Below are 20,348 nucleotides of genomic sequence, written 5' to 3'. Positions count from 1 at the left end.
TCAGAACGCTCTCTATGGTGCCTCTGTAGAAGGTGGTGAGGATGGGTGGGGGCAGGTAGGCTCTCCTCATCCTCCGCAAGAAGTACAGCAATTACAGTTCAGCTATTCTTCTTTTCATATATTTGTTATTTCAAAGCCGTTTCATTGATTGATTTTACATATCTACAATATGTCAGAGTCATGGTTGAGTTTCCATAAACTGATGTTCGATTTAAGTAAAACTGATTTAAATCAATAAATTATTTTATTACTAATTTGGTGCTAACAGTTATTTCTGTATAATTCTGGATGTTTCTTCAGTGCTTTACGCTCAGATGTTGTGTGTTTCTGAAGATGTGAGCATGAACACTTTGAAGCGTTTTAATCTCCAAACTAAAACCCAGCTGCTGTGGACATATTTCTCCATGTGACCTGCTATGTAGGTCTCATCTCTGTTATCTCTGACCTGGAAGAATCCTGCAACATGTGTCTCTATGGTTCTGAGTGTCTGTGTGCAGCTGAGACTCACCGTTGTTGCTAAAGTCGTCCACCAGGATGATCTCATGTATCAGATGAACCGGAGTCCGATTCAAGACACTGGAAAGAAAAAACAAAAAGAGAGTCTTAGTTAAATATGCATAAATGCATCTCGAACAGGAGCCTGGAAATGTACAAATTAAAAACAAAGTGTCAAAGTAAATGCCAACCAGCAGACACACATACATGCAGACCCCACACACGTTCTCAGGTGTTCATAAAGCCATTACATATGCACAGCACACCACATGAAACAACATATTGAAAATGTCAGAGCAAATTCCCGTTATGAAAATGTATGATGTGTCGCATCTAAAAAACTATTTCATTAAAGCTGGAGATTGAAACATAAAAAATTCATAACTTTTACAGGAAGAAAATGAGAAATGCGTTTTGTTCTGGGTGGGTTTGTGCTCGATTTTATTTCATTATTTCTACTGTTCAATAACCTTTGTTCATTATCCCCTCTGGATATGACTGCAGAGGGAGGAGAGGGGAGCACGACGAGAGGGGAAAAGGGTTGGAAAAAAAGAGAAGGCGAGGGGGGAATAAAAAAAAAACAGGATAAAGATGTGATTAGAATAATGCCTGGAATGGATGGGAAGGAGGAAGTAATAAAAAAAGAGGTAAGGCAACGAGTGGGAGGCGTGTTCAGAAAATGATGAAAGCATCAGATTATGCTTAAAATCAAGTGAAAAGGGGCAAAGGAAAAGAAATAATTTAAAAGAGGAAGAAACAATCAGGAGGAATCAAGCTTCCTGGAAAATAGAAATGAGGTTCAAGGGAAAACAAAACAAATGAGACAGTAAAAAGGATTTGGAAAGAGCACAGAGGGCCGTTATTGAACCTTTAACATCTCTGAGGAGAATTTGGAAAACATAAAACCATCCCATCATCATGCAGTGCCTCTAAAAGCCTTCACTGGTGGAATCTTTTTAACATTTTGTCATTTTACAGAATTTTTCAGCGTTTTTATCTTGGATATTATGTGATAAAGTAACACAGATAAGTGCATAATTGTGAATTGGAAGGACAGGTTTCTCCCCCATTACTCCAATACCCCATGCATAAAAACTAACCTTAGTTGTCAGTTTATCAGTAAATCAGCTGATCGCTTCATCTCTGTATAAATGTGGTTGTTTGTTTCTGGCCTCAGAAGTTTATTGGAGAACAAACGGCATCATGAGGAGCAGGAAACCCTTACATTTAGAGCAGGGTTAGGTTGTAAAACGATCACCCAAACATCAGAGCTCTGTTCCCATATAGGTTAAAACTGCATCTGATAAAGGAACCCACGGTGGAGGCTGTGGGGATTGTGGAATGATATTTTTGTTTGGCCTTTTTGTAAGTGGAAGGAGGTTTGAAAGGAAGTCAGGATTCTCACGTCCTGGTGTGAACAGGAAACAATTGTTATCTCTGTCCTTTGAAGAGCTAAATGTGTGTGTGTGTGTGTGTGTGTAGTCCCCTTTTTATGGAGGGGTGAGAATGTTGCCGTCTCAGAACATCACTGAACTGCATTTAGGCTGGCGTGTGTTCTCCTCTGCAGAGAAAAATAAAACCTTTTCTTCCTATAATATCAACTCTCAGCGCTCATATATATTTTTTTAAGTCGACAGGATGCATGCTCAGTGTGAGGGATTGCTGCAAAGTCAGCAACACAATTCAAACAAGCTATTGTCACCAAGGCAGCTGACAGCCCTACTGGATCTGGGACAAGAAAACTATATTTAAAATTGATCTGAATCAAATTGAACTGAATTAGCACCTAACAGGATCATCAAACTTTCTGTGCTACATCACATCTAGGTAATTTCAAATAGAATTTATCGTGCTGCATCGCCATTTACCAACACTTCTCTATAAGCCCCAATCCTTCACGTTTTGGTTGTTCACTGTCAACTAAAACACATTAGTTTAAACATCTGCTCACATTGTGTTTGGAAATTATGTTCGGTACTGCACAAGTTCTCCTACATACAATGAGTGGGGAGGTCTGTATTTGGGGACTGTTGGCCTAGTGGTCAGAGCAGTGCGCTTGTGCTCTTAAAAGGTTGCAAGTGCCTGGTTTGATCCCCACAGCCTGTACTTTGGATCCCTGAGTAAGACCCCCCTGACGCTGCTCCCTGGGCGCTGCACAGTGGCAGGCCACTGCTCCCCAAGAAAATGGGTTAAAATGCAGCAAAAGAATTTCCCTACTGAGGCACATTAAAGGGATTTACATTTATTTTACGCTTTTAAGGGCATTTCTTATGTTTTTTATTAAGAAAAAACTACATTTGTTTCAGCTAAAAAGCTTTAAAAAAATCTAACTATAATAGTTGATCGCTTAACTAAAAATGGAGAATGGACCAAATGTTTACAAAGACACAGATGACAGTCAGTAAAATAAGAGAAGTAATCAGAGAAGAAGAAACTCTGGAGGGGCTGCAGAGACCTACAGCTCAGGTAGAGAAAATCTGTTTAAATGAACTCCTGTTTGCAGGACAGAGGAAACATGGGGAAGAGGAAGCTTTCATACATGCACCCAGACTTAAATGTAGCTGAGACTCTGAGAAAAGACATAGAAACTGATGTTTAGACAGAGATTTCTGACAGTTGTTCATTTAGCCTTCTAGTTGTGATTGCAGAAAAAGGAGAAGGGTTTCATTAATTATTTCTTTATAGAAACATGTAGAAAATCCTGTATAATTCTAACAACTAAAATAAAGACTTTTAATGCTTTAAACCAGGGGTCCCCAAACTTTTTCAGGTGAGGGCCACATAACTTTTCCCTTCGCTGATAGGGTTTGTAACAGAAAAAATGTGACGATTGCAAGAGTTCCTAAATTTATGACGAGATTTATGTCTGTACGAGTGTCTCTGCAGGTTATATTCTTTGAATACTGCCACCGCCTCTTGACAGATGAGACAGAAAGCCTTTTCTTTGCATTGAACAAAAAAATAACCGTTTGTCCAATTCAGGTTAAATGCCCTGCATTCTGAATCAAATTTTCTCTTACCTAATCTTTTCGCCATTATTCCGTTCTCCCTTTATGGAAGAGGATTAGGGCCATTCAAAAGGAAAAAAAAAAGACTATTCAATTCTGACTTTTTTCCTCAGAATTCTGAGAATAAAGTCAGAATTGAATAGACTATTATTTTCATTTTTTTGAATGGCCCTAATCTTCTTCCGTATCTATTTGAGAGGGGCGGGTTTAAGATTTTATGGTGGGGGTTGCCAGATAGGGGCACAGACCCCAAAAGGGTGGAACATTGTCACGATATATGTGTGTATGAAATAGTTACTAATAGTTAATAATGAAAAAACTTCATAATTAAAGAACATTTATTTGCAAATGTCCAACTTTATTATCAAATACAAAAAAAAAAAAAAAAAAAAATACACTTATATGAAAATACTCTCTGGTATTGTTCAGGGGGCCGGAACAAATTTGGAGGCGGGCCGGATCCGGCCCACGGGCCGTAGTTTAGGGACCACTGCTTTGAACAATGGTTTAAAGGTGCATCAAACTTTATGATTTTATTGGGAAAAATTTCTACAGAAATAAATTAAGGCTAGGTGAAAAATAAATCTATTTAAATATATGTACCCTTTAAAGGCCCAATATCAATCCATACAACTATTAAATTGGTCAACTTTTTTAAACATTTGCTAAATAAAATTGAGACAGTCAAAGGTAACAATGTGAATATCTTGAGTTTCTTCTACCCTGCAGTTTGAAAATATTTGAACTGTTAGATTAAAAGGCGACAATTAATTTAATTTCTTAATTTAAATATTCACATTGCATCAAGTTAATGTTAGTTTCTATTTACAAACATCAGTTCTTCTGAAAAGGCCCAGATTATTTTAACTGAATCAAAAAGCAATCGGATTGAACTGGGAATCGAACTGAATTGATGTGGATAATCTGGATTAACACCCCGAATTAAAATGAACCCTTTTATAAGATATAGTACAGCAAAAAACTGAACTTCCTTAAATGTTTAAATCTGTTGTGAAATATTGCTAGTAACCTTTAAATAGTGCAGAGAAATAAATGGAACAAACAATGAATATTTCTTTATATAAACCAGGTAATTAGTAGGTTAAAGTTAAAAGGGAGAGCAGGATTGAGACCCAGACCCCTTCAGGATGAAACATAAGGATAGTTTAGGAGACGGGAGCAGGAGGGGATAGGCTAGATTAAAGATGGAGGGATAATAAAGGAGAGGGAGAGAGGGATGGCAGGCTGGTAAGAGAGACAAATAAGCCTGATTGTAACTGTGTCTCTCTGTAGAGCCGAGGGCCGATCTGGAGAGATGGATGAGCGGACTGATGGATGAGACGGAGAGGGGGATGAGAAGGAAGACAAGAAAAAGAGAGAGCTTAGGAAAACAGAGAAGAAAGGATGGGCTCAAGATGAGGAGAAAAATAAAGACGTTTAAAGACGAAGCTGTGAAGTAAAAGAAGGTGCAATAGCAGGTTAACCCGTTGAGCCCGGCGGGTCCAGCCCAGGCCCAACTGACACCTGCTCATGTTTATCTATTTATAGAAATGGCCAAAACACAGTCACATGGTGTTTCATCCACAGGCCTTTCAAATGCGGCTTTAACATTTCTAAAACATATCTCAAAATAAGTACTTTTTGTTTTACAGCTGTGTAAACAAATAAAATGAGATTTAAAAATTCCACCTGATATGTGGTACTAATTAATGTAATGAAGCAGCAGGTATTCGATTTTAGCCACACCCCCTAATGGACGGCATCATTGGAACCTAGAGGCTCAGACCTTTCCAACGAGGGGTCAGAGGGAATTGTGTGACCTTTTCAGGTGATTCAACCAGCATGTGTTATATAAGCTTGCTCTGTTATTCTTATTTTCTATCCAGTTTGGTGATATTATTTGTAAATTTCAATGAAACAACGGCTTTTTCTTTTGCAGAATGTCTCCAGTAATGTAAACCAGCATATTTGTCTGACCAGATTCCCTTTTATGAGTGGAAAAATGCAGTTTTGCACTCAGCTCACCAAATCTTTGTTGAACAAATATGCTTCAACTTATTTAGGCCAAATTTGCAAGATGTGGTTCTATAAAGTAGTGTTGCACAGATACCAATACCAGTATCGGGCGGGGCCCCGATCCATCTCTAAAATGGTGGTATTGGTATCGGCGAGTACCAACAAATAGGGCACCGATACCAGTTTATTCAACTATTGTCACCCATTCCAGGTAGGCAATAAAAAGTTCTACTGCATTTACTTTGAATTAGTCTTTTTCCTGCTTCACAAAGGTAGGCAGCAGCTTGACAAAGCCATGATGACAATTATTTACATCCAAGTAGTATGCAGTTCTTCATATATGCACACACATCAATTTCAAACAGATGGTATCGGTATCTGGGCCAAAAAATGGCATTGGCGCAACACCACAATAAAGTCTGGGCTTCATCCAGAGTTACAAATGGGATTTCATTCTGTTTTGCAGTGTATTTTTACATTTTTCTTTGTTTAATCAGCTATTAATCAAACATGATGACATTTAAAATAGTGGTTTCATCTGAAAAATATTCCTCAATCCCTTTCTGTAATACTAACAAACTGTATTCCATTTTATAGTTTGGGAGCTGTACTTGTTTTAATTCACAAATGTAATTTTAGGCGGAATTTGCTTCTAAGACCCTCCCGGCTTAAGGGGGTGAAGCAGTGGAACACTCCCACTTAGCCTTAAAATGTAGAAAATAGCTTTCATGTATAAACAGAATTTTTTGGATTGTTAGATTTTAATCAATTTTGAAACCAAAAATCAAGTTTAACTGAATGTTTAATGTATGATTTGTTTAGAAGCTCCTTTAGTTTCTTTCTCCTTTCTTTTGCGTCCTCCTATAGTCGTTTCTCACACTCACCCAGGAGTTCACAGGCCACAAGCTATGAAGCTTTACCTCCATTCAGGAGTGCGGAGCGAGAAGCTATTTTCAGCTCACAGGAAATATTATCAAAACTGACAATATGGCAGCCATCTTCCAGAGAACAGCACCTCTATATCAGCGCTGCTCATTCGCAGCTCAATATATATCAGTTTAAAAGAGGGAGATTTCTTTTTTTTTTTTTTTTGTGGGAAACATTTCATTTCCTGCAGCAGCAATTTGGAGAGAGCTTTCATCTAAACTGCCTTGAGACCAAACATTTTAGAGCTGCATGTGTGGGCCCAGGGGGAATTTAACCCCACTTCCTGGCAGTAAGAGTGCTGCTGACACTAAATGGGTGCTGCTGTATGGCTGCCAGGGCGACGGGATCAAATCCCACAGGAGCCACTTCTGCTCGGTATTTGTGTACCCAAAGTGGAGAGAAAGCATTCAGCATGAAGGTAATAAAAGCTGCTATCACTGTGCTGTACTTAAAGGAACAAACCAAACCAAAGGCATCCTGCCATGATGTTTTGTTCAGTCAAGCAGCATGCAAACCCATTGCTTTTTATGCAGAGCTTTAACAAACTTGCTGGGAAGCGATAACACATGTGCAAGCATGGGGAATTAGGTGTTTATATTGACAGTAGTGGTAGTTAAAGCCTCCAGTCTGTGTCTTACTGATTTTTTTGAGGATTTCTGTGGCTGTTTTTCACCATAAAACAAAAGCTCTGCAGTGCGACTCAGAAAAAGCACCCCCCCCCCCCCCCAACATGTGACAAAACCTCAATTACAGGTTTCAGATTGTCTTGCCTCTGCTGCCCAGACTCATGGGCTTTACACCTGAGAAGTGATGCTTTCAACTGAAAAGAGCCACATTTCTTCTGCACAGTCGGTTTCAAGACAAACATCGCTGCCACTTTGTGTTTCTGGAGAAAGTATTCGAAAGTCGGCCACAGAAATGCTTTTTTACTAAAGATTATTTCTGCAGGTATGAAGTGAGACGTATTTCTACCACTTTTGCTCATCCCTTTATCCTTTCCTAAGCTCTCTTGCATCTTTCTGCTTGGTTTCATCCCACTTTCTTCCTTTTCTCTGCCTGATTGGTCTGCTGACAGCCCTTTCTGCCACCCTCCACCTTGCTGGAGTGATTCATCACTCGTTCTCCATCCACCTCTGCTTCTCCAACCCTTTCCCATTTATCCAGAGCTGCTGTCTTTCTCCAACTTATTTCTCTATCGAGACCCCGGCTGAAAATCAGCCCTTTTTGACTAAGCTGAAAATGTCAAGAGAAGACCCTTTTGTGTGTAAGATCACATACATAATTAGGTCTTTTTTTTTCTTAGAATGGGACTGAATAATGAAAGATCATTAAATAAAATCCTAGAACTTTCAGTGGCATAAATTAGATTCTGTCACTCAAGATATTCTCTTGACTGAACAGCAGTATTAATTTCTTTCACCTAATACTGCTCCTTGCAAAATTATTAATCTACTATTTGCATTTTTAATGTTTAGAATGTTTTTTAATCGTAATGATTAATGCATTTCAGTTGGGTTTCATTTAAATTCTAAATGTGATACGGGAGAAAGTTTCTATTTAACTTTTGATACCGTTTTACAGCGAAATATCCCACATATGGCTGCATACTGTATGGATTCATTCTCCATTCCGGTTCTTGGGGTTCTGTTCTTGAGGCAGGGAAGAATGGAGTGGGAGGTTAATAGACTGATCGGTTCTGCTCCTGATATAATGTGGACGCTGCACCAGTGTGTTCAGATGAAGAGAAAACTTCGCCGAAAATCCGATTGATTTACAAGTTGGTCTACATTACCACAGACTGCCACTCTGGGTCCCTGAGCAAGACCCTTAACCCCACATTGCTCCCCGGACGCCACGCAATGGCAGCCGACTGCTCCCAAAGGGAATGGGTTAAATGCAGAGAGTCCATTTCATTGCCTTCTACTTGTGACAGTGTAATCACAATAAAGTTGAATTCTATTCTATTCTAGCTGAGAGGAGTTTTCTCTGCAGGATGGCCCAGCTCTAACCAGACTCCGCCAGATGGATTTGCTCCGCATATCCATCTGGAAACCTTCTGTTGAAGTAATTTTGGGAAGGGGTGAAAATACTGGTTAGCTGATTGGCCTATGTTGGTGATAGACGAGCCAAATAAACCAATCAGATCAACGAAGCATATGACGTACTAACAGAGCGACGACGAAAACACAACCACAAGCCGAAACCAGTCGGGAGAAGAGCAAAAACATCTTTTCCTCTGAGAAAAGCCTCCAGAGCAGTGTTTTGCTCTTCTTTCAGTGAAGAAATACTCTGTAATTCCGATAAAACTTGCTCGATAGCCACGCTAACGCTAGTTTCATCGGCTGAAACCACCATGTTCTTTAGACTGAACTGTTGCGCTTCTCGTTGCGTCACACCTCAACCTGCCTCAAAGCCAACGCTGATTGGACGTTCGTTTGGTAAACTGCTCCAAATTTTCTTAACGGAAAGTAGCCAAACTGATCTGCGAGTGAAACCTTGAAAGCTCGTCGAGATCAGGATGGTCTCACGAGGCTAGCTCAGCTCTCCCTTAGCAAGAGGGAGAGGAGTGCGGTCCTCCTAGAGAAGATTGGACTAGAGCTGCTTCTCCTTCTCCACGTCGAGAGGAGTCAGCTAAGGAAGCTAAGGAAGCTAAGCTAAGAGAGTTTCAGCGCGTTGATGCTGCTTGAAACTCTTCAATTCACGTCATGGCAACTCCTTGGCTTTGTTATTACACAAAATGTGAATGTTTGGGTTTGGGTCTGTCTGAATTCATCAAAGTAGAATTTCGATGTTAACATTTTATGATTATGTGTATGAAATATGAGTATAAGAGAGATGGAGGATGCAATGACAGACATCATCTGGAGATATACAGTGCATACGTGTATTAAGAGGAGATTTAGCACAATGATGTACCGCGTTGGTTGATGGAGTTGTCAAGTTGGTAATTATTCAGATTTGCATAATAAGCAGGCTGTCTTACACACAGGTGGAATATATCATGTTTATGAGGATCATTTACGAAGTTATCTGAAGTTAAAAACGTATGTTGAGTCTGATGATGTGGTGTGGAAAAGAATCGTTTTGGCAATGTATCGTGACTTTTGGCTGCCTGATATAATATTGATCTTTTGTTCCTATTATAATTTTTTTAAAGCAAAAGATTTTTACCTAATACTGAGGGAAAATGGGCTACATTTGTACTGCCACTCTGGCATATAGTGCTGTGGAGCCCTTAAGCTGTGCGGTGCAGCGCCATATCTGTAGTTGAGGCAGTCAAAGTGGAGGACAAGGACTGACTCAAACCCCAAACAACATGGATACCAAAATAACTGAACAATCAATATCATCTGATGAACATATACAGAGGTTGCTTTTTTATCTATACATTCATCATATGGTGATATTGCAATACAGTGATATCCTATCGCGAGCCAAGTATTGTGCCATGTATCGTATTGGAACACCCATGCCAATACTCACCCCTACCCATGGTAGGAAATAGTGTTCAGCATTGAGCCTGCTGACCAGTCAATTTGCAACTAATTAATACCTTCACATATACAGTGAGGAAAATACATATTTGAACACTGCTATTTTACAAGTTCTCCCACTTAGAAATCATGGAGGGGTCTGAATTTGTCATTGTAGGTGCATCTCCACTGTGAGAGACAATCTAAAAAAGATCTAGAAATCACAATGCATGTTTGTTTAACTATTTATTTGTATGATACAGCTGCAAATAAGTATTTAAACACCTGAGAAAATCACTGCTAATATTTGGTACAGTAGCCTTTGTTTGCAAATAACAGCAGTCAAACATTTCCTGTAGTTTTTCACCAGGTTTGCAAACACTGCAGGAGGGATTTTGGCCCACTCCTCCACATAGATTTTCTCTAGATCAGTCAGGTTTCTGGGCTGTCACTGAGAAATACAGAGTTTGAGCTCCCTCCAAAGATTCTCTATTGGTTTTAGGTCTAGAGACTGGCTAGGCCATGCCAGAACCTTGATATGCTTCTTACAGCGCAATTCCTGGGTTATCCTGGCTGTGTGCATTAGGTCATTGTCATGCTGGAAGACCCAGCCTTGACCCATCTTCAATGCTCTATCCCGCAATTCATGGCCCTGCTCATCCACTCCTTAATACAGTGCAGTCGTCCTGTCCCATGTGCAGAAAAAACACCCCGAAAGCATGATGCAACTACCCCAGTGCTTCACAGTAGGTTTGGTGTTCTTGGGATGGTACTCATCATTCTTCTTCCTCCAAACACGGTTAGTGGAATTATGAGCAAAAAGTTTTATTTTGGTCTCATCTGACCACGACTTTCTCCCATCACTCCTCTTTATTATCCAAATGGTCATTGGCAAACTTAAGAATGGCCTTGACATGTGCTGGTTTAAGCAGGGGAACCTTTTATGCTATGCATGATTTCAAACCATGATGTCTTAGTGTATGACCAACAGTAACATAGGAAACTTTGGTCGCAGCTCTTTCAGGTCATTAACCAGCTCTTTCCATTTAGTTCTGGGCTGATTTCTCACCTTTCTTAGAATCATTGAGATCCTGTGTAGATCTTGCATAAAGCCCCAGTCCTAGGGAGACTGACGGTCATGTTTAGCTTCTTCCATTTTCTAATGATTGCTCCAACAGTGGACTTTTATTCACCAAGTTGCTTGAAAATCTCCCCGTAGCCGTTTCCAGCCTTGTGGAGGTGTACATTTTTGTCTCTATTTTCTTTCGACAGCTCCTTGGTCTTGACCATGTTAGCAGTTGGATACTTACTGAATGTGCGGGATGGGCAGGTGTCTTTATGCAGCTAACAACCTCAAACAGGTGCATCTAATTTAGGATAATAAATCGAGTGGAGGTGGACATTTTGAAGGCAGACTAAGGCTGTGTCCGAAATTCCACCCTACCCCCTAAATCCATCAATCACTATATATTGCGGGGACTATATAGTGGACTTTATAGTCAACTCAGTTTACGGACCGTTCGGACAGATGAAACTACTTTTTGCTCCTCGTTGGTCGCATAACTCCACCTCCCCTGCACGGTGCCCGCGCTATCCTTGTTATTAATAACGACTGTCAGGTAGTGACAGCCTATGGCGAGAGCGGGCCTTTGGGAGAGCAAGTCCCATAATGTTTTGCGAGGAGAGTTCTTCACACAAAACATTTTGGGATATGTCAGCTCGTCTACTGACCATGGATGATCATTACCTTTCAAGGTGCATTGTGAGAAATTTCGAGTGCACTACCTTTCATTCACTAGACGTTTGGACACTAATCAGACACAGCCTCACAGGTCTTTGAGGGTCAGAAATCTAGCTGATAGACAGTTGTTCAAATACTTATTTGCAGCTGTATAATACAAATAAATAGTAAAAAAATCATGTATTGTGAATTCTGGATATCTATATTATTAGATTATGTCTCTCACCGTAGACATGCACTGACAATGACAATTTTAGAGCACTCCATGATTTCCTGGTGAACTAGCAAAGTAGCAGGGTGTTAAAATACTCAATGTATGACCTAGTATCTCTCAGAGTGCCAGGCTAGAAACGGCACTAAAGACCACCAATGTTTAGGGGAGTCCAATCTGAATTTTAATGCAGATCTGCACACCTGCATTCCCATAAAAACTAAAACCAGTTGAATTGTTTCTTAAGCCTTTTTATCCTCTGCAGAAAACATCTTGAACAAACTGTATCTTCAGACTTCTAATAAAACACAAACTCACCACATTCTTTATATCTGTATAAATAAAAAGTTTTTATCAAATATAATATATTCACACAACCTTATATTGCCTTATTAGATGATATCCAAAAAAAACACATTAACGATTTTGATAATGGAAAAATGTAAAAAGATTTATCATTCTGTTTTTTAAAGCACTGTCACCTAATAGCTGATCTAAAATAAAAAAAAATAAAAACTCTATATACTTATAGAGGCATTTTGTGAACACCAACTAAAAACTTGTCACTGCTAATCTACAATCTCTCCGGTTTCCCTGATTTACTCTTCAGGGCTGCTTATTTGGAGAATTCTGCATGGCCAGCCTCATCAGTGATAATCTATGCTGCATACAAGCCTTGAATGATACCTAAATAGAGTAGAAATCTGCGAGTTGATGATATGTGCTGCAGTGCCTCAATATCCAGACTAAATACTTAAGACAAATTTATGTTTTTACATGAAGGTGGGTCTCATCTTATCAAAATGCTAAATGCTATCCAATCAAAATAAACACTATTGTTTCAAAGCATGACTTTGCATAAATTGTTCGAAATGGAACAAAAGAAAGGAGATGAAGCTTCATAAGGAATTAGATGAGATGCAGATCTTAGAGTGTCACTTAATCAAATGGCAAAACCTGCAGTTAAAAGCAAAGACTGTAAATCCGTTCCCGTCTTTTTTCCCTTAAATCCTAAGTGATCAGTAGTGTAGGAAGCGATCTGAACCCTTTGCTGTGCGTTTTTAGGACCAATGAATCAGGAAGTGCTGATCTGGAAGTGGCAAGTTTACATCTGGGATGGATGCTGGTTGCTGAGAGGAGCAGGACGGTTGCTTGGCTGGACTGAACTGTCTTATCCAGCCTTATTTTCTGGAAGTTTCAAAGGCTGATTTCAGCAACAAAGATATGAGAATCACTAACCGGTGATTCTGTTTGGTAAGAATGATTTCCTTCCCTGGTTTTCTGTCTTTAAAAGCCCTACATAGAGCAGGGAAAAAATGTTTAGTCAGCCAATAATCATGGAAGTTCTACTTATAAAGATAAGAGAAGTCAGTAATTTTTGGTAGGTACACATCAACTACGAGAGATATTCTCATCTCATTTTCTTATAAAATCCTACAGTTTGATTTCCAGCATGTTATTATTTTTCTCATTTTGTTTCTCATTGTCAAATTACCTTTGAGGACAATTAATAATAATAATTAAACTTTATTAATCTCACACTGGAGAAATTCACCTCTGCATTTAACCCATCCCCTTGGGGAGCAGTGGGCTGCCATTGTGGGGCTCCTGGGGAGCAGTGTGGGGTTAAGGGTCTTGCTCAGGGACCCAGAATGCAGGCTGTGGAGATCAAACCAGGTACTTGCAACCTTCTCAAAGCACAAGCGCACTGCTCTAACCATTAGGCCAACAGTCCCCAATTACAGACATCTCCAGTCATTGTATGTAGGAGAACTTGTGCTGTCAATGGCTGACAAACTTCTGGGCCCCACAGTAATGAACATAATTTTCAACCACAGATGTTTGAACTAATGTTGTGTTTTAGTTGACAGTGAACAACCAAAAAATGAATAATTGGTGTCACGGTTTGTTTGGAGGTTTATATGAGGACCCAAATATAGAGACTGACATGTAGGGGTGAGTTCTTAAAAGGTTTAATGGAGATCAGGCAGCAAAAACAAGAATCCAAAAATCCAACTAAAAAATAAATAATAAATATAATAAATAAAAAAACCAAAACAATTATTATTATTATTACAGACAACTAAAAAATTTTAAACAAAAACAGGTATCCAAAAAATCGGACATAAAAATCAAAAACAAACCAGAACCATGGAGACATCAGGGGAAAACCAACAAGGAGCCAGGGTGAGAAAAGGTGAGACAAGGAACCAGCAAAGAGGGACTGCAGAGGGAGTGTATTTATGGCTGACTGAACAAAGGTAGGACTGATATGAGCTGATAAGGAGCAGGTGTGACTAGAGCTGATGAGGAAGCCAAGGGAAAAGAACACAAGGGGCAACAGAGGACAGGCAGAAAGTCAAGTCAAGTCAGCTTTTATTGTCATTTTCTACATATGTACAAGACATACAAGGGAAATGAAATTACGTTTACTCTCTGGAATATACAAATATACAAGAATATACAAGACTTACATTTAAAAACTGACATAAAGTGCGGGACATGACAGGTAAGAGTGGTAAGATAAATATAAGTATGAAGTATAAACATTACAATAAAAAGCAATAAAAACAGCAGCAATAGTTTGTTCCAGGCTGAGGTAGTGCAGGTAAGGTGCAGTCTCTGGTACAGTGTATGTGTGTGTGGGTGTGTGTGAGAGAGAGAGAGAGAGGGGCAGTCTTAGCTTCCTGTCTGCCTGGTGGCTGGAGCAGACCATGTGGGGAGGGGGTGGAGGGAGTTGAGCATTCTGATGGCCTGGTGGATGGAGGTGTTCGCCAGCCGGGTGGTTCTGGACCGTAGGCTTCTGTACCTCTTTCCGGAGGGCAGGAGACGGATCAGGTTGTGTGCTGGGTGGGTGTCATCCTTCAAAATTGTGAGGGTTTTGCGGGTGAGGCGGCTGGAGTAGATGTCTTGCAGGGAGGGGAGAGGTGCCTTGATGATCCTCCCAGCTGTGTTCACTATACGTTGCAGGGCTTTCCTGTTGTAGTCAGTGCAGCTCCCGCCCCATACAGTGATACAGCTGGTGATGATGCTTTCAATGGCTCCTCTGTAGAAGGAGGTCATGATGGCTGGTGGGGCACTGGCCAAACCTAAGCAATTCCGTAAAAATTCAAAAAATATCCACTGGACTTGGTTTTCAAGATTTGAAGACGTTTCGCCACCTCTCCAGGAAGCTTTCTCAATTCAAATGTCTGGAAAGAAAGCTTCCTGGAGAGGTGGCGAAACGTCTTCAAATCTTGAAAACCAAGTCCAGTGGATATTTTTTGAATTTTTACGGAATGACTATGACCTGGATGACTGAGAACCTTCATCAGCAAACCTAAGCAACTTAAATGAATCCAGATACCAATAAAGCTAGAAAACAAGGAAAAACCTGGCTAAACTTGAAACAGGAAACTTAGAGAAAAACAACAGAACCAAGATCGTTACAATTGGGGCTTATAGAGAAGGGTTGGTAAACTTAACGTCCAGCATGATCAAATCAATTTAAAATGACCCATATGTGATGTAGCACAGGAAGTATAATAGTCCTTTTAGGTGCTAATTCACTTCAATTTGATTTAGTTCAATTTGAAAAGCAATTATTTTGTCCCAGATTCAGTAAGGCTGTCAGCTGCTTTGGTGACAATAGGATGTTTGCATTGTGTTGCTAACTTTGCAGCAATCCTTTCACACCTAGCATGCATGAGGTGACAGTGAAGACGAAAACTATCTTTTAACAGGAAGACACCTCCAACTGAGCAAGCCTTTGTTCCACCTCCAACTGGAGGTTTAAATATATGGAACATAGACCTGAAAGAAACTGAGAAGCTCTGATCCAGAGGTACTTTCTATGAGGGAAAAGTAGCAGGTCAGCTGCAGCAGTAGCTCCTGTAGTGACTTAATTTTGTAGAGAAACACAGATAAGCAGATGATCTTTGAGTCAATATTTCAGTCTGGCGATGAAACAGAGCACATGCCGTTCACCAGAGTAAAAGTTTAACCTAAAGCTATGTGAGAGGTACAGATCTGAACATTGTAGAAAGGACTAAATTAATGAATTCAGAAGAAAAGCAGATGAAAAATACACTCTGGATATCAGAAAAAAAACATAATTTTAAATGCTTTAACTTTTTCTGTAGCTAGTGTATATTATGCTATGCCTTGGTGCATGAATTCACTTAAAAACAGACAGAAAAAGCTAAATTGCAATAGCAGCAGATATAATTTATGCTTTATCTGTCATTTCATGTTCTGCTAGGTTGTTTGAATATATTCAGGATCTTCTGTCATTAAAAGCTGACATTAGTTTTTAAAGTTTTCCCTTGTGCTTATTTTTCTGCTCCATAAATCATAAAGTAAAACCCACGGAAGCTGTTAAAACCAAACAAGTCTCTTGAAGATGCAGAGCTCCCTCTGCTCTCATCCTCCTGCTTGTCTTTATCTTGTGGGCTGCTTATCTTTACTTAGCAGAAGCAGAGAAGATGAGATCAATTTTTGGATCAGCCCTTGATTAAATATCGACAAGAACTGGCTCTCCCTCTGAAAGCAGCTCTTTGATCACCAGATGAAAAGATTTCAGAGTGCCCATCATTGTCTCTCAACCCAGTTAATCAACGGCGGCATGAATAGCAGCGAATCTGAAAGTGCATGAAACTTAAAATGATACCCTTGTTTTTCTGTAATTGTTGACATTCTATGTATTTGTAGAGCTCTTGAAAGAAAAGACATGTGAACAAAAAGAACAATGAATGCTGTCATCTTTACTTTAAATAGCTGGAATGCTGATGCCATATTTTGTTTTAAAAAAATCCAACCTCATTTACAGTATTTTTTTGTTTCCATATTTTTAAATCCAATTAATGGAAAAAAAAAAATTCCAAATATATTTTAATAAGTGAAATCATAAGTTGGCTAATATTCTTCAGTTCAGTGAATACTACAGCCTTAGCTCTAAAACATCATTATATCCAGTAAACCTTGAAATAATGTGATAGTACACCAGACAACAATGATAAATAAATAAACCCTAAAGGGAAAGACTCTACAAACTAAAGAAGAACATTATTTTCGGCAATCACTTATGATTACAAAAAGGGCCAACTTAATGTTATTCTGCGTTTTTATGGAAGTAAATCTGTGTCAAATGCCACTGAACGTTGTATGTTTGTACTTACTGTTTCAGTGTTAAAATATATTCAGAACACATTTTTACGGTGGCTGAGAAGTGCAAAACACATTTACAATTCAAAAACAAATTAACAAATAAAAAACAACATAACATTTGAAGAAACAAATTTATGAAACAAATGTATTTTTGAAAAAAAAAGTTTAAATTTTTAAAAACAAATTTACATTTTAGCAAACAAATTTACATTTTAGGAAACAAATTCACATTTTAAATAAGTTAGATTTTAGGTGAGAGAAAGTTTCATTTTTGGGGGGAAAAAATACATTATAGGGAAACAAATTTACATCTAACAAAAGACAGCTACACGGAAAGGGAATGTCCCAGTGGCAGTATGTGACGTCAGCAGCGATTTTATTATTGTGGAGCAAATTTCAGCCAATTTATACCATTTTGTTCTTCGTGCGGACGGTCTCTGGAACTTTTACGGGACACGGACCAAGTGGCAGGACCACTGGAACTGCTGCAACGCAGCCACTGCCACTTGGTCCTGCTTGGTCCTGCCACCTGGTTCGTGTCCCGTAAAAGTTCCAGAGACCACAATCAGAGATGGCAAAAGTACTCACTTTCCGTACTTGAGTAAAAGTACAGATACTTGTGTTAAAAAATACTCTGGTAAAAGTGGAAGTACTGATTAAACTTCTTTACTCAAGTAAAAGTAACAAAGTACAGGCTTGTAAATTTACTTAAAGTATAAAAGTAAAAGTAGAAACCACTTTTTTCATGCCATTGCCTACATTTTAAATGGATGTCTGCCAATAGGACTAGATCTCCGTTGTGTTCATTTTCAATCATCTCGTCGTCTATGCTACTATGCTAACGCCACCGCCACCAAGCTGCAATGATTTGCCGCCAATGAATACCGCCGAATCTGTCGATTCATCTTGTAGTGGTGCGTCAAATGCAATGTAGATTCCCATCCAATTAGATTGAATTTGGTATTGATGACGTGAAAAATAATAACGGTAACTCCATTGAAATGATTCAAAATTTTTTAAATCCAATTTTTTAAAATGTAAGGAGTAGAAAGTACAGATATTTGTGTAAAAATGTAAGGAGTAGAAGTAAAAAGTCGCCTAAAAATAAGTAGTAAAGTAAAGTAAAAATATCAGAAAAATCTACTTGAGTACAGTAACAAAGTATTTCTACTTTGTTACTTCCCATCTCTGACTACAATAAGGGCAAAACATTGTTCGGTTAGCGTAAACTTAAGAAAAACAGCTTCAGTGCAATTCTTTCCATCTAAAATCGCGCTGACTTTTCACGTGAAGCAGGAGGACTACAGATTGAGCTGTTTGTACTACAAGTCAGGGTAATCGTCTTAATAGCCGTCTTTTGTTAATTTGTTTTTGGCTATGTAACTGTGTTTTGCCACTTGCAGTTTTGTCTTTTGTTTCCGAACGGTCAATTTTTTGTTAGATGTAAATTTGTTTCCCTATAATGTATTTTTTTCCCCCAAAAATGAAACTTTCTCTCACCTAAAGTCTAACTTATTTAAAATGTGAATTTGTTACCTAAAATGTAAATTTGTTTGCTAAAATGTAAATTTGTTTGCTAAAATGTAAATGTGTTTTTAAAAATGTAAACTCTTTTTAAAAAAAATACATTTGTTTCATAAAATATAATTTTGTTTCTTCAAACGTTATTTTGTTTTTTTATTTGTTAATGTGTTTTTGAATTGTAAATGTGTTTTCATTTCTCAGCCACCGTACATTCTTCACCTAAAAAGAAGTTCATTGTCATTATTTCTACACAGTTGAAATTTCATTTGTTATTTTCTCTTCAAGCTAAAAATTCACATTACTATTTCAAAGTGATTACAGTTTCAATACTTATTTTTCTGTTTAATTTTTGAGTATTAAAAAAAATCTGCATATAAAAAAAATTCAACCTTTCAAAATTCAAACTCAATATTTTCAGCCTCCTGAGATTCAACTGGCTCTATTTCACTGTCTTAAATTTGCTGTCTAAATTCAGTGTAAAAAGGTCACAGACATTAGCAATGACAATGAATTTTTTTTTTAGGTCAAAAATGTGTTCTGAATATATTTTAACACTGAAACAGTAAGTAAAAACATACAACATTTAAATTTCAGTGGCATTTTTAATTCAAATCCCAGCAACACAGATTTACTTTTGGACCATATTTATTTTTGCACCGCACTGAGCCTTCCTAGCCTCGTGAGAGCATCCTGATCTCGCGAGCTTTCAAGATTTCGCTCGCTAATCAGTCTGGAGACTCTCCGTTGAGGAAAATTTGGAGCCGTTCACCAAACGAACGTCCAATCAGCGTTGGCTTTGAGGCGGGTTGAGGTGTGACGCAACGAGAAGCGCGACAGTTCAGTCTAAAGAACATGGCGGCTTCAGCCGATGAAACTAGCGTTAGCGTGGCTATCGAGAAAGTTTTATCAGAATTACACTGTATTACAAATCCATCTGGCGGAGTCAGGTTAGAGCCTTCCCATATTAATGCTTTTTTGCACCATTTTTTTAAAAACTGGTTTTCCTTTTCTCCTATACTGTTTACATGATGTTCACTGCTGCATTTTATAATGGCAATGTTCATTTCACTGCTGTAAGCAACACATTTCCAAAAAAAAAAAAATCCACTTGACTTTCTTTCCAGTTTGAAGACGTTTCGCTCCCCATCCAGGAATTCAAAATGTCAGAAATAGCATTGAGTTTGAGGCTTTATAGAGTGGACCTTGTTTTAGCTTAGAAAACATGCACATTTAAGCCAAAACAAGGCTTTGTTTTAGCGAACTCAACACTATTTCTGATATTTTGAATTGAAAAACCTTCCTGGATGGGAAGCAAAACGTCTTCAAACTTGGAAACAAATTCCAGTGGATTGTTTTATAACTTTTTTGGAAGGACTAAAACCTGGATGACTGAGAATCTTCACCAGCATGTAAGCAACGTACATTTGTTTGCATACAAAATGACAATAACCTTTGTCTAAGTTAACAGTCTGAAGATCCAGTATAAAATCACAAAACTGCTATTTTTCCATTGTTCCTGCAGGATAAGAGTTTTTAAAAATAAATAAAATCAGATGGTTTAGGTTGTCCACAGCTGCAGTATTGTGGCCCCCTGCTAACCTCTGTGTAGCTCCTAGCTCTACAGGTTGATTAAAGGCCTGAATGTTTGGCCCTTAGCATGATGGGTGCACCACTGTGCTCGAAAGTCACCTACATGGGAATACTTCAGCTACTGAAAGAACATCTACATCTTGGAAGACTGTTGTTTTCAAGCAATGCAACCTGTTTATGTTCTATCATATCAGCTTATTGCTGATATAATTGCCCAT

At 38.6% G+C, this 20,348-nt stretch overlaps 1 protein-coding gene across 1 annotated transcript in view; it reads right to left on the bottom strand.

Moving 5' to 3' along the window:
* galnt14 (UDP-N-acetyl-alpha-D-galactosamine:polypeptide N-acetylgalactosaminyltransferase 14 (GalNAc-T14)) overlaps nucleotides 1-20,348 on the bottom strand; it is a 119,754-nt gene that overhangs the window by 90,970 nt on the left and 8,436 nt on the right. The window contains exon 2 of the mRNA XM_038294287.1: nucleotides 509-576. Within this exon, the coding sequence (XP_038150215.1) occupies nucleotides 509-576 (68 nt within the window). The remainder of the gene's footprint in view (nucleotides 1-508; nucleotides 577-20,348) is intronic.

This window comes from Cyprinodon tularosa, unplaced genomic scaffold, assembly GCF_016077235.1.
Source record: "Cyprinodon tularosa strain WSP-4 unplaced genomic scaffold, ASM1607723v1 ctg338, whole genome shotgun sequence".
NCBI classification, from domain to species: domain Eukaryota; kingdom Metazoa; phylum Chordata; class Actinopteri; order Cyprinodontiformes; family Cyprinodontidae; genus Cyprinodon; species Cyprinodon tularosa.
The sequence above is the reverse complement of the archived record's forward strand: the minus strand, read 5'-3'. Positions and strand labels throughout refer to the sequence as shown.